At 44.8% G+C, this 15,622-nt stretch overlaps 1 protein-coding gene across 1 annotated transcript in view; it reads left to right on the forward strand.

Moving 5' to 3' along the window:
- Positions 1-15,622, forward strand: part of LOC119578450 (vesicular glutamate transporter 1-like) — a gene marked incomplete at its 3' end in the record, with an annotated part of 199,181 nt that overhangs the window by 177,810 nt on the left and 5,749 nt on the right. The window contains exon 13 of the mRNA XM_037926032.1: positions 9,241-9,368. Within this exon, the coding sequence (XP_037781960.1) occupies positions 9,241-9,368 (128 nt within the window). The remainder of the gene's footprint in view (positions 1-9,240; positions 9,369-15,622) is intronic.

Genomic DNA, 15,622 nt, shown 5'->3' on the forward strand with positions numbered 1-15,622 from the left:
GGGGGAAACTTTCCCTTTTAGACCGAGTTGTAAATGTAAATCCAATTTTGCTGAGAGTAAAATTCTACCTCTCGGCATTTTTGCTTTAGACTCTCCCCCTTATTCCTTCCTCCCTCTCATCATCTCCTTCCCATTCCTCTCCCTCGTCCTCCCCTTCTGCGCCCTCCCCTCTCCCTCCCTCTTCCCTTCTTCGCCTCCCCCCCTCTCCCTCCCTCTTCCCTTCTTCGCCCTCCATCCCTCCTCCTCTCTCTCTCCATCTTCTCTTCCCCCTCCCCCTCCTCCGTTCCCCTCCTCCCCTATCCCCTCCTTCCCCCTCGCCCCCCTCCCCCTCAATTTTCGGTGTCCTGCCGTATCATAAGTCAGCCTTTTTGTAACCTCCCGTCGTTACTGTAGTCCAAGTCATCCTCTTTTGTAACATCAGACTGCACAACAAAACATTATTGACTTTGGTTGCCATACCGAAATATATTTATATCAGGAAAAATGAAATAAGATTTTACATATCGATGTTGAAAAGAAAGAAAGAAAGAAAGAAAAACATACATCCTTGTCATAAAAAAAGCAAAACAAACAAATGAAAAATAATAACACGGAGGCCGAAAATGGTGCCATTTCTCATGACAGTATAACAAACCCGATCTTATACGCGGGGACCAACAAGAACTCCTTTAACAGCCCCTTGTCAAGAATAACAAGTCTCGTTCTCCTCCGTACGACCTCTCCCCTCGTCAAGAACAGGGAGAGAGGGGAGGGAGAGAGGGACAAATGAAGGGACGGAGGGGGAAGGGAGTGAGGGATGGTTGGAGGGGAAAGAGAGAGGGAGGGAGGGAGGGATGGAGGGAGGGTGGGAGGGAGGGGGAGGAGAGAGGATAAAAAAAGGGAGAGAGGGGGAGGGGGAGGTAAGAAGGGAGGGAGGTAGAGAAAGGGAAGGGAGGGAGAGAAGGTAGAGGAGACGAAGGGGGAGGAGAGAAATGAGAAGGAGAAGAGGAGAGGAGAGTCATAAGGAGGAGGAAGAGGGGGAAATGAAAAGGGAGGTGGAGGAACAGGAAGTGGACAAAGTGTAGGAGGAAGAGGAGGAAATGAAGATGAAAGGTGAAGAGAGAGTAAGGAAGGAGTAGAGGAAAGAAGAAGGAGAATTGGATGGGAAGGGAAAGAGAGAGAGAGAGAGAGAGGGAGAGAGAGAGAGAGAGAGGAGAGAGAGAGAGAGAAGAGAAGAGAGAGAGAGAGAGAGGAGAAAAGGGGGAGGAAGAGGAGAGAGGAGAGAGGAGGATGAGGATGAGGATGAGGATGAGAAGGAGAAGGAGAAGGAGAAGGAGAAGGAGAAGGAGAAGGAGAAAGAGGAGCAGGAAGAGAACGAGAAGGAGAACGAGAAGGAGAAGGAGGAGGAGAATGAGAATGAGAAGGAGGAGGAAAAAGAGAAGGAGGAGGAGGGCGTCGTTAGGGCGAGGCCATGCGGAGAGGCGAGGGCAAGCTCATCTGCCCCGCTCGCCCTCCGACGCCCGTTGATCAGCCCCGTCAGGAGACCCCTAACGGCCCCGCCAGTCCCCGCCTTATCAGCTATGGCATCCGCGCTTTTTCAGGGCCGGAGGAGACGCCGCCCACGATTGGCGGGGCCGACGGCAGGGAGGAGGGTGTATGGGCGTGGGGGACCTTGGGTGGGGGGGGAGGGGAGTGGGTAAGAGAGGGGGAGAGGGGAGTGGGTAAGAGAGGGGGAGAGGGGAGTGGGTAAGAGAGGGAGAGAGGGGAGTGGGTAAGAGAGGGGGAGAGGGGAGTGGGTAAGAGAGGGGGAGAGGGGAGTGGGTAAGAGAGGGAGAGAGGGGAGTGGGCAAGAGAGGGGGAGAGGGGAGTGGGTAAGAGAGGGGAATCAGCCAGAGGTAAGGAGGACAACCAGGAATGCAGAGAGGGACGTGAGTGGGTTGAGACGCGGGAAAGTGAAAAAGAGGAAAGATGGTAGAGCGGGGAGGGAACTCAGGCAGAGTTAAGGAGGATAACCTTGAGCCGAGTGTCGACGGGGTTTGACGTGGAACGTGGAAAAGAAGAAGGAAATCCAGCACAGTGGAAAAAGTCAGGCAATATCACCCAACGCATGAAACCATGCGCTAAGAACACGATTGCCTTACGTGAAGATCAAAATAAAAAAAACTCCAAAACACGCTGCAAAGTCAACACTCAACCCCACCCATTCCACCACACCATCAACAACTATCCAACCCACCGTAAGCCTTACTCCAACCCACCATCCAACCCACCCATCCCAACCCACCCATTCCAACCCACCCATTCCAACCCACCCATTCCAACCCACCACATCCAACCCACCATTCCAAAACCCACCCATTAAACCACCCATCCCAACCCACCCATCCAACCCACCCATTCCAACCCACCCATTCCACGTAACCTATTCCAACCACCATCCCAACCCCCCAATCCAACCACCCCATTCCACCCACCCATTCCAACCCCCCTTCCAACCGGCACATGATTGAAGCACATTCAACTCATATTCAAAATGTCCAATAAATACTCACGGAAAAAAAAGGAAACAGCGGACTCGAGAGAGAGCAACTGACGTGAAGAGAATTGCAGACGACACGAGCGAGCGGCTATTGTTGCTCGGGGAGAGCGGTACATAGACGAGAGAGGATCGCGAAAGCCGGTCGGGTTGTGACTGGTGTGTGGAGGGACGGAGGGAGAGTGGGAGGGAAGGGTGGAGAGATAGATGAGGTGGGTAAATGTATGAATAAATATGGCGAGTTGAGAAAGAAGAGGGAAGGAAGAGAGAGAGAAGAGAGAGAGTTGTGTGGTGAGAGAGAGAGAGAGAGAGAGAGAGAGAGAGAAGAGAGAGAGAGAGAGAAGAGAGAGAGAGAGAGAGAGAGAGAGAGAGTATGTGTGTGTGTGTGTGTGTGAAGAGAGAGAGAGAGAGAGAGAGAGAGAGAGAGGACGGAGGGAGGAAGAGAGAGAAAGAGATAGAGACAGAGATAGAAATTGAGACAAAATTTAGAAATAGATAGATAGATAGATAGGGAGGAGGTGGACTGTGTTTAGAGACGGTGTTGTAGCAATTGCTGAGGAAAGTGCTTCTGGTTATGATTATTTTTCTGTTCTAAAATGAAAACTGAATGCGATTTTAACAACGGCATGCTATATCCCAGTTGCAATCGACTTTAGAAATTGTGTAAGGAAATAAAATTAATGTACTGCTCTAAATACATCATAACCTTGAATCTTACATAAGCTTAATTACACGTACATATCTACAGTACTTGCATGCGCATATAAGCATATATTCTACGCCAAATAGAGATATCAAATTATGTAACTGGGTATTAGCTAGCTGATGATCCGTTAAATTGGGTAATTAGTAATTTTTTTTCGGGAATGCTAAAAGCGGTCTTAATGACAATATAACGGGGGCATTAACAAGCTTCACCCACATATAGAGTCTGCTTAATGTTTGCCGTCGTTAGGAAAAAGTCGATTAGTAAAAAGCTTTACTATTGAAATTAAACGAACGAATCCCGTTTTCTTCCGAGAGAGCGAGCTGTTCCCGTTTTCCTTTTTTGGGGGAGTCGAAGCGTGGACTATATTAAACACGCGGCCAGTCTCCGGATGTTTTCATCGATCCATTTTGTCCATCGATTGAACAAATTTGTGCAGACGACTGAGCAAGGTTATTACCTGGGCACGCGGCGTCCTCAGGTTAATCCAATCAGCTTGGGATTTAATGTCGGAGGGAACAAGAGGGGAAAGGAATGGGAGGGGGAGGAGGGAGGGAGGAGGGTAAGTCCGGGTGGGAAAGTAATCTTTTTGTGCTGACTTACACTAGTGTGTGTGTGTGTGTGTGTATTTTTTGTGTGTGCTTTGTATGTGTGTGTGTGTGTGTGTATGTGTGTGTGTGTGTGTGTGTATGTGTGTGTGTGTGTGTGTGTGTTTTGTGTGCGCGCGTGTGTGTGTGTGTGTGTGTGTTTGCATGTGTATTTTTTATGGGTGTTTTGTGCGTGCGTGTGTATGTGTGTGTGTATGTATGTATGTGTGTGTGTGAGTGTTAGTGTGTGCGTGCGTGCGTATGTTTGTGTGTGTGTATGTGTGTGTGTGTGTGTGTTTGTGCGTGCGTATGTGTGTGTGCGTGTGTTTGTGCCAGCAGGCTAGATATTTCAATAAATAAACATATGCTGTGAGAAGTCTCTAAATATTTTGCATAATTATAATCTAATAACCTACATTCAAATGACCTAAGCTTAATCTCTTACAACTTGCAGCTAGAAAATATTAGCATATATTGTTTCTTATTACCCACTTCCATTTAGCGGGAAAAAAAAAAAAAAAAAGGCATGATCTCAGTCACTAACGTTTAGTAAAAAAAAAAAAAAAGTTAGATAAATACTGCGTTTAATTTCATGAATTAATATATAAATGAAAAAAAAGTTAAAAAAATCGTTATAATTGAAAAATCATAATCCTTTGAAAAATATATTAAATCGTGATGAATATGGTAAAATCTGTAATTATGAGGATGATAACAATGATGGCAATAATGATAAAGATCATGATAGTGGTAACAATAATGATAATGATGATAATGATAATAGTGATAATAATAATGATAATGATATTTCAGAATAATAACAATAATAACAACAACAACAATAATAATAATAATAATAATAATAATAATAATGATAATGATAATAATAATGATAATAATAATAATAATAATAATAATAATAATAATAATAATAATAATAATAATAATGACAATAGTAATAATAATAATAATAATTAATAATAATAATAATAATGATAACAATAATAATAATAATAACTAAAATAATGATAACAATAATGATGTTATTGTTATTATTATTATAATGATGATAACAATAATAATAACAGTGATAGTAATAAAAATGATAATAATAGTAACAATAATAATGATAAAATTGAACAACAACAACAATAATAATAATGATAATAATGATGATACTAACACAAATACTAACGATTAGCAAAAATGGAAACATGAAAACTAACCAAAAAAAATGAAAATAGAAACAGAATAATTATATGAAAAAGAACAGGGTTAAAAATCCCGTCGAAAATCCAGCAGGAGAGGCGAGCGAAACCCATCGGATTAAATCTCTTATCAATCTTTCGAACTCCCCAGAGAGATAAACTTTCAAGGGTTTTTTTTTCCCCTCTCTTATCTTCGATTCCTTTATTCTGCTTCTGTTGTCTTTGATTCTTTTTTTTTTTTTTTTTTTTGTATTTTTTTTTTTCTTCCTCTGATTTTTTTCATCACATCATTCATTCGCATCAATCTCATCACCCATTACATATCATCACCATCATCACCATCATCCATCATCAATCATCCATCACACCATCACCACCCATCACACATCATCACCATTTCATTCCATCATCACCATCATCATCACCATCATCACCATGACCATCATCACCATCATCACCATAAGCACCATCATCACCACCATCACCATCATCATTTTTGTTGATGATCAACGTCGATTTACGAATTCCTTAAAAAATGCTGCTCATCAAATCGAGATCAAAGTTCAAAGGTCAAAGGTTCAAAGTTCAGACGTGATTCGCCCACCTTCTCTCACCACCCCCCCCACCCCCCATCCTTTACCCCGGCTTCGTGTCTTGGATTTTTAAAAGTATAGAAAAAGGAGAAAAAGAAGAAGAAGACTACAGCGATGGCGATACTAAAGAGGAAGAAGAAGAGGAAGAAGAAGAAGAAGAAGAAGAAGAAGAAGAAGAAGGATAATGATAATGATAATAAGACGAATAAGAATAAGGAGAGGGAGAAGAAATAGAAAGAAAGCGAAGGAGCAAAAGGAGAAGAAGAAGATGAATAATAATAATAATAATGAAAAAAAAAAAAAAATAATGACAATAATAATAATAAGAAAAAATGAATAAGAATAAGAATAAGAATAAGAATAAGAATAAGAATAAGAATAAGAATAAGAATAAGAATAAGAATAAGAATAAGAATAAGAATAAGAATAAGAATAAGAATAAGAACAACAACAACAAGAGCAAGAACAAGGCACAAAATAGCCATAGGACTATTACGCTTTCGTGGAAGACACTTTAGTGCGAGCGAGAACTTGTGTTGAGTTCGGAATCGGGTCGGCGAGGCGGATATCGGGGAAGGAAATCGGGAGGAGGAGAAGGAGGAGAGGGGGAGGAGGAGAAGGAGAAGGAGGAGAGGGGGAGGCGGAGAAGGAGGAGAGAGGGAGAGGAGAAGGGGGGCGTGGAAGGAGGAGAGAGGGAGAGGAGAAAGAGGAGAGAGGGAGAGGAGAAGGAGGACGGGGAAGGAGGAGAGAGGGAGAGGAGGAGGAGAAAGGGAGGGAGAAAAAGGGAGACGAAAAGGAGGGAGGAAGAGAGAGAAAAGGAGGGGAGAGAGAGGGACTGGAGAAGGAAGGAGGAAAGAAGAGAGATAAAGGAAGGGGAAAGTGAGAGAGAGAGAGGAGGGGGGGGGAGGAAAAGGAGGGGCAACGAATGAGAGAGAGGAGAGAGGGGGTGAAAGAGGGTTGGATAAGGAAAAAGGAAGAAGAGAGGGAGAAAATAGAGGGCAAAACATTGAAGGAAGGGAAGCGGGAAGGAAAAAGAACGAACGAAAGAAGGGGATAGAAGAGAGGGTAGAAAGTTAAAAGAACGAGGAAGAAGGAGGGAGAAGAAAGAGGAAAGAAAGACGAAGGTAGACTAAAGGAAGGGAGGGAGGGAGGGAGGGAAGGAAGGGAGGGAGGGAGGGAGAGGGGGAAGGGAGGGAGGAAGGGAGGAGGAAGGAAGGGAGGAAGGAAGGGAGGAAGGGAGGGAGGGAGTGAGGGAGGAAGGAAGGGATGGAGGGAGGGAGAGAGGGAGGGAGGAAGGGAGGGAGGGAGGAAGGGAAAGAGGGAGACAAGGCACTCCCCAGGGGGTCTAGGGACAATCTGTATAATGCACAAGGCCCATTATCCGGTATGGTTTGCATGCAATGATCATAAATATCTTCTTGAGGTGTTGAGGCCCGCGCTGGAAGGGGCGCCGGGAAGGTGTTTGGGGGAGGAGGCGGTGGGGGGGGGGGGAAGATGGCGTGCACGCGGTTGCAAGGCATTTGGGTAAAAGGCAATTTATCTGTATACATACATTCACACACACACACACACACACACACACACAACACACACACACACACACACACAAACACACACACACACACACAAACATACACACACACACACACACACACACACACACACACACATCTATGTGTGTGTGCGTGTGTGTGTCTGTGTGTGTGTCATTTCTTTTTGTTGGTGTGTGTATGTATGTGTATTTGTGTGTGTGTGCGTGCGTGTATGCGTGTGTGCAAAATTTCAGCCATGAGGTTATGATGAAAAGAGAGCAAAAAATGGTCGAAAAATCCGCAGACGGCTGACGAAAGAGGAACAAAGAAAGCGGAGGAGAAATGAAAACTGATAACCCAAGGGAAAACTGAGAGAGGGAAATCAACTCGGGGAAACTTTATCCAAAGTTTAAGTGGCCAATCAAATACACTGCGGGCTAGTTAGGGTGGCGTGCGGAATACGGCATTATAAAGAGATAAATATTTTTTGTGCAGTTGGGGAAAATAACAATTTACCATCTAATCATACTTGAATTGTGTCCGGTAACTAGTTCTTGTGTCAACGTTACTTTTGTCCTCGACTGCAATGGTAATGTTGCAGAGATAATGAAGTACAGTATGAATATTCCATGATGATACTCTATGTGTAATTGTGCTGTGTGAGCGTTATGTGGTGATAGCGAATGCGTGAGAGTAATGCATGAATGTAGGGTTACTGTACATGTGATGAAAAAGTAGAAGCGTATTGGTTGTGATCATTTATTCTCGATGATAAAGCCAATGGTAACAATGCTAATCTGTCCCCTTTTGTCTTTCTCTTCTTCGCAAAGATACTAAAAAGAAAAAGAAAAAAAGAAAGACAGAAAAACCTAACATACGTTTTTTTTTCTCTCTTCTAAACCACATTAATCAGTGATATTGCTTGGCTGATGTTTTACCGTTAGTTGCTATTCAAGACGTTAATTGCTGGTTGACGCAGTCCGTTTTTACTGGCGATTGATTATCGAAGGGATGCACCAACTCCATTCTTCTCGCTTTATTTATTAAGATAACAAAAAGGGTAAAAAATAGGGAAGAATATCGAGTATGACGCATTATATAGACAGAGTTAGGTGGTTTTACCGAGATAGAACGCTACTAAGGTGCTACCTGTAACCGTATATAGATGTACATTGAGTCTGCTTTCACCCCTCACTCGTGGCAGGTGGCACGTGACGCGTGGCACAGGGGTTTCAGATTTCAGTGGCGCGTGTCACTCGGTTCACAAGATGGTATCATCGGAGGTTGATGTTATTGTTGTCCTCAGTTCTTAGAAATCTTGTGACAATTATCTTATTATTGGGGCAGAATGTGAGGCTAACTTGTTTCAATACTTATAAAGATTTTTTTTTTTCACAAAGAAAATATTCTGATAATTCTACCATGGAGAGTATTGTTATGGTACTGAGGTGATGCTGTATCGAGCAAATATTTGTATTTCCCCACTGTTTGTACAAATTTTATGAGGCATAGGTGTGCACGAGAGCAGGCACACAACGCATTGTTTCCTCCTGCAAAACTGCGTGGTTACCTCCTATCCAGATCCTCGTTCACTGGGCGACCGGCGCAGTGTCAAATGTGTTTGGCGGAAATCTGTCTAGTCGCTTCAAAACTACATACCAAAGTCTTCTCATCACGTGTGACCTTGGGTCTGAAATCATCGTGCCACGTGTCATTTGCCACCTGCCACTTACTACGTGCGACGTGCCATCATAGTGTAAAAAAAAAACAGGTTTATAATGACATACGTTCTGGAATATTGTTTATTCCTCTTTTGTTTGTGTATTTTAAAGTCACTCCATTATCAATATCTACCACGGTATTTATTAGCAACTGAGTAGCATCTGAACTTAATTCTTGTTTCAATCTATTTCTGTTATTTATACCCTCCCTTTGCTGTATTCACACTTTAAAGCCACCTTGAATAGAATTAAAGAGAGCTCCGGCGAAGGGGCCAAGAAGCTCAAGAAAAACTCAAAGCTCAAACTCAAAGCTCAGACCACTAAACCTGCCCGCACGCAGCCCATCCGCTGTGACGTCATGCCCCTCCTCTCCCGCAGGCTTCAACGTGAATCACCTGGACATCGCCCCCCGCTACGCCTCCATCCTCATGGGCATCTCCAACGGCTTCGGCACCCTCAGCGGCATGATCTGCCCCATCATCGTCGAGGAGTTCACCAAGCACTCGGTGAGTAGGCCTCCGGGGACCTCCCGCCTCGCCCACGACCTAAGTCCTGCGGCTCTCCCGACGGCACGTTCGGCGGCCGTCGGGCGCGCGGCTTAGGCCTCTCGGTCTCTTCGCGTAGCTTCGTAGACTCAGGTCGCCTTTGTGTTTATATACAGTGCATACATGCAGGCATACCTACACATACACACACAAACAAACGAATACACTACTACATACATACATATATATATATATATATATATATATATATATATATATATATATATATATATATATACATAAATATTTTCACATAAATTGATAATGATAATAATAATAATAATAATAATAATAATAATAGTAATAATGATCATAAGAGAGAGAGAGAGAGAGAGAGGGAGAGAGAGAGAGAGAGAGAGAGAGAGAGAGGGGGGGGGGCACACACAACACACTCATGCCCCCCACCCCCCTAGAACGACACGCAGAGAGAGCACGGACGCCACAAAACACAGACAGCTCACCAACTAGTAGCTTTAATCTCCCTCTTTGCATCTCTCTCCCCCTCCTCCCCTCCTCCTCCTTCCTCCCCACCCCCTTCCCCTTCCTCTCCCTCCTCCTCTTCCTCCCCCCCATTCCCTTCCTCTCCTTCCTCCCCCCCATTCCCGTCCTCTCCCTCCTCATCCTCTTCCCTCCCCCCCCCCCCACCTGGACTCTTACCCCAAGTGCTTGATGATGCAGAATACTGTCTTTGTTCATGGTCTGCTTCTTACAAAAAAGAAGAAGAAAAAGATGAAGAAAATTGTATCGATTGTCTGCGGGAAGAAATGCGCTTGAGAAATGCGCGGTATTCAGTGCCGAGGAAGTTCTCCGTAATTTAAACTTTTGAGTTGGGAATTTTAATGCTAATGGCTTTGCCAGGTAACTAAGGTATATACAGTATAACTAACAGTTTCGATATTTTAAAATTTTATTATCTTTTTTTATCTTTTTTTTTTTTGTCTTTTATATATTTATTTATTTATTCTTACATTAGGGAAATTATGGTCCTATGTCTCCTGGTGTTTCGAAAGGGAAGGAAAAGAGGAAGAAGGAGAAGAATAAGAAACGTTGGCCGTACTTAAAATTTTTCTTCATACCTGCATAAAAACGCGGACATTCACACAGATAAAAAAAAAAAAACAAAACAACATTCACACACACACACACACACACACACACACACACACACACACACACACACACACACACACACACACACACACCCACACACACAATAAAGAATCTGCAGCCACGCAAGCGAGTGCCAATGAGTGCCAGCGAGTGCCAGCGAGTCCCCTGCCTCCCAAGCCAAACACTCGTGCCTTCGACCTCGCCTGTAAACAAGAGTAATCCAGCCTCATCCTCGGTCGAGTCGCCTCCACACGAACGCAAGAATACTGTCATAAGTAATTTCCTGGAGGTGGAAACCGGCGGTCGATGCGACTCTTGTTTCCAGGTCGCGTTCTTGATTTCGACGTCTTCATTTCTCTCTCTTTTTTTTGGGGGGGGAGTCTTTCTTATTATTTTGTTATTATATCTGTTTATTTGATTTAGTATTTTTCTTTTCTTTTTCATGTGGATCATAAGTAATTTCCTGGAAGTGGATATCGGCGGTCGATTTAATTCTTGTTTCCAGGTCGCTTCGTTGATTTTTAAAAAATCTTTTTTGTAATATATTTATTCATCTATCTATCTATCTATCTACCTATCTATCTATATATCTATCTATCTATCTATCTATCCATCCATCTATCCATCTATCTATCTATCTATTTTCTTCTTTCTTATTTTCTTTTCAATGAATTGTGTGGTTTAATAGCCTTTTATGCATTAAAAAAATCTCTATTTTTTTCTAATCATGTAAACCTGAAGGCCTGATATTTTATCATCTTACTAAAATATTCAGGAAGATTTTTCTATAGCGATTTCATTGCCTCAAAAGCGTGTAGGATTTTCTTTTTTCTTTTACCGAAGAGCTTTTGTTGTCGAAATGAAATTAGAATAATATTCATATCTATACTCTTTTCAAGCAAAAGGGAATGGATTGCATGAATTCAATTTGGGTAAAGAAAAACAACTTTCGAAAAAAAAGAAAAAGAAAAAAAAAACAAATAAAAAATAATAAAAAAATAATAATGATAATAAGAAATAAAAGAAAAAGAAAAAAAGGAAAGCAAGAAAAGAAAAGAAAGAAAGAAAGAAAGAAAAAATAAAGGCGACAAAGAATTAATAATAAAAAAAAAGCATAAAGCATTCATATATATTCAGAACGCAAACCACAGCGAGCCATTTTCGCGAGAGCTGAAACCCCGACGGAACTACGCCACCGTCAGAATTATTTTCAACCGGATTTATTGATTTAGGACAGGGGGAGGGAGAGGGGCGAAGGAGGGAGAGGGGCGAAGGAGGGAGGGAGGGAGGCAGGGAGGGAGGGATGGAGGGAGGGAGGGAGAGGGGCGAAGGAGGGAGGGAGGGAGGGAGGGAGAGGAGCGAAGGAGGGAGGGAGGGATGGAGGGAGAGGGGTAAAGGAGGAAGGGAGGGAGGGTGAAGGGGAAGGGAGGGAGAGGGGTTATGGGTGAAGGAGGTCGGGGGAGGGGGGGGCGAACGCGATGGGGGTTGAGGAAGGGATGATCGCCCGGACTGCAACATTTCCCGTTGAAATACAACTTTTCTCTCATCGTTCCTCCCTTACCTCCCCGCCTCCCCTCTCCCCTCTCCCCTCCCCTACCTTCCCCTCTTTACCCTTCCTCCCACCTCACTGCCCTCCTCCTCCTCCCCCCCTCTTCCACTTCATTCTCCTTCCCTCTTCCATTCTCTTCCCCTTCATTCTCCTTCTCTCTCTCCCTTTTCCCCTTCCTCCCTCCTTCTCCCCATTCCCCTCCCTTCCTCTCTTCCTCCCCTTCTCCTTCCATGTCCCTCCTTTCCTTTCTCTCTCCCCTCCTCTTTTTCTCCCCTCGCCCCCTTTTCCTCTCCCTTCCTTGTCCCTCCTTTCCATTCTCTCCCTCTCCCATTATTCCTCCTTCCCCTCCATTTCCCCTTTCGCTCCCTTTCCCCCTTCCAACTCCCTCTCTTTCCCCTCCCTTCCCACTCCCTCCCTTCCCCCTCCATCCCTTCCTCCCTTCCCCTCCCCCTCCCCCCTTCCCCCTCCCTCTCTTCCCCCTCCATCCCTTCCCATCTTCGCCCTCCCTTCCCACTCCCTCCCTTCCCACTCCCTTCCCCCTGTTCCCCCTGTCTCCCCCCCCACCCCCCCACCACCGACCCCAACAATTCGCACGGACTGAATCGACTCCCCATCACTTTGCAAAGCGTATTAGGACGTTAATTAAGGCCGGCGAAGGTTACCTGTCCCCTCTTCCTACCCCTCCTCCTTCCCCCCCCTCCCTTTTTCCTCCCCCTCCTCCGTCCTCCCCCCTCCTTCTTCCTCCCCTCCCCCTTCCCCCTCCCCTGCCTCTTCCCCCCCTCCTCCTTCCCCCTCCACCTCTCCTCTCCCCTGTTATTCCCATGCCTGTCCTTCACACCCCTCCCCCTCCCCCCTTCTCCCCAACACGTACCGCTTTTCATACCTTCCTTCCTACCTACCCGTCTTATACCCCCTTTCCCCTCTCCCCTCCCCTCCTCTTCTCGTCCTGCCTCATATCTCTTACCTAATGCCCCTACCTTTAACCCCCCTCCCTCTTCCCCTCCTACCTGACTCCCCCTCACCCCCACCCCCTCCTACCTAACTCCCCCTCCCCCTTCCCCTCCTACCTAACCCCTCCCCCTTGCTTGACGATGTAATCTGGGACTTTCTGAAGGCGCGGATTACTTCGCCCGCTTCACGCAAGAGGCGGCGACGGAGCTGCGTGAGGAGGAGGAGGAGGAGGAGGAGGAGGACGAGGAGGTGGAGGAGGAGGAGGAGGAGGAGGAGGAGGTGGAGAAGGAATAGGAGGAGGAGGAGGAGGAGCAGTAGGAGATGGAAAAGGAATAGGAGGAGGAGGAGGGGAAGGAGTAGGATAAGGATGAAAAGGAAGAGGAGGAGAGGAGAATGAAGAGGAAGATGATGATATGGAGGGGGAGAGGAGGAGGGGGAGGAGGGGCGGGTCCCAGGGCTTTCAAGGGCGCCCCCGGGGAATACATCTAATTCCGCAGATTCACAGATACCCCTGACGCTGAATTTGGTAAAGTAGAAAATTACACAATTCCCTGGAGGCAGAAAGGCCTTTATGCCATTCGGTTTTGGTCTCCGTCCCCCCTTCCCTCCTCTCCTCTCCTCCTCCTCCCCCTCCATATCTTCCCCCTCCCCCTCCATCTCTTCTCCCGCCCCTCCAAGACCTTCCCTTCTCTTTCTTATTCCTTCCTTCCCTCCTTCTGTCCTTCCCTCTATCTCTCTCGTCAATACGCACCTCCGTCTGTCCCTCCCGAGAATCCGGTTCTTTTTCTTTGCCGGTTGTTCCTTCCTTTATTTTTTTACTCTCTCTCCTTCCGTACGTTTGCCTTCCTACCTATCTATCGTGTTCTCCCTCTCCCCTTCATTCTTCCCTTCCTCCTTCCCTCCTTCCGTCCCTCCCTCCTCCTTTAATTTCTCTTCCCTCCCTTTATTCCACCCCCTTTACCTCCTTCCCTTCTTCCTTCTCCCTCCCATTCATTTCCTCCCTACCGCCTTTCTCTCGTTGTTCTCGATCTTTCTGAAGAGTTTGCTTCAACTTTCCTCCCCCTTTTCCCCTATTTTTTCCCCTGCACTCTTAAGAGAAGGGGATTTACAGCTCCCACAAGGCGCGTTGCGGGGGAATTTACGGCCGCGTCAGGGTATACATAGGTTTCAATCTCCTCTATTTTACTCCTTCCTCCCCACCCTTCCTCCTCCTCCTCTTTCTCTTACTCCTCCTCCTCCTCCTCCTCCTCCTCTTCATGAATTTGGGAATTAACGCGGATAATTTTGTTCATTCCGTCACGCTTCGGACGGTGCTACTGGTTTCGTCTCATTAATTCCAGGTTGCATGATGGGACGAGAGAGAGAGAGAGAGAGAGAGAGAGAGAGAGAGAGAGAGAGAGAGAGAGAGAGAGAGAGAGAGAGAGAGAGAGAGAGAGAGAAATAAAGAAAGAGAGAGAAAAAAAAAACGAACAAACCCCAAAAAATCAAATAAAGAGAGAGAGAGAGAGAAAAAAACGACCCCGCCAGTCATTATACACACCCTCCCTTTCGCACCCCTCAACTACCGTTATACATCCCATCCCTTGATTCTCATTCCAATAAAGACCAGTTCGGGACGGTCGGTGGGAGAGAGAGGGCGGGACCGACCTGTTGCAGGCGGAGGGAGAGTGAGGTCTGCAGAGGGAGAGGTGAGGGGACAAATGAGGTTTCTGTGTGTTGGCGGGTTCATTGGAGGGGCAATAGAGTGAGGATATATAGACTAAAGCTTTATGTGAGTATGTGTTTTTGCGTGTTCGTGTTCATGTGTGTTTTTGCGTGTTCGTGTTCATGTGTGTGTGTGTGTGTGTGTGTGTGTGTGTGTGTGTGTGTGTGTGTGTGTGTGTGTGTGTGTGTGTGTGTGTGTGTGTGTGTGTGTGTGTGTGTGTGCGCGCGCGCGTTTGTGTATGTTAGAGTGTTTGTGTGTGTGTTATTGTGTGAGTTAACAACCGATTACTCATCACAATAACAATGATAATAACAGTAATAATAATGATATCAATAAGAATTTTGCTATTACTATTATTGCAATTATTACCACTTTTCTTCCAGTGACACGTAATGGTAGTGACAGTGACAGTGCCGGAAATAGTGCCAATAGTGCCGCAATTAATAACGTTAGTCATGTAATAAGATTGTCAGTGGTAATTAAGCAGCAATAATGATCAGAATAATTATGATGATAATGGTAACAACAGCACTCATTGGCTTTGATTATGATGACAATGGTGTAACAAAACATTTATGCTAAAGATTGTTTAAATAAAAAAATATGAAAATTACAAGACTAATAATAATAATAATAATAATGGGAGGATACTATTAACAATGATAATAATAGGATGATAACAGTTATAATAATGAAGACAAATATAATTATGGTTATGGTTATAATAATAATAGTGGTAGTAATAACAATGGTAATCATATTATCAAAGTAGTTATTACAATTTCTTAATGATAATGATAACAATAATAATGGTAATAATAATAATGATAACAACAACAGCAACAACAAAAACAGCAGCAACAGCAATAATAATAATAATGATGGTTATGATGATAACGA

This window comes from Penaeus monodon, chromosome 11 (assembly GCF_015228065.2).
Source record: "Penaeus monodon isolate SGIC_2016 chromosome 11, NSTDA_Pmon_1, whole genome shotgun sequence".
Taxonomy (NCBI): Eukaryota; Metazoa; Arthropoda; class Malacostraca; order Decapoda; family Penaeidae; genus Penaeus; species Penaeus monodon.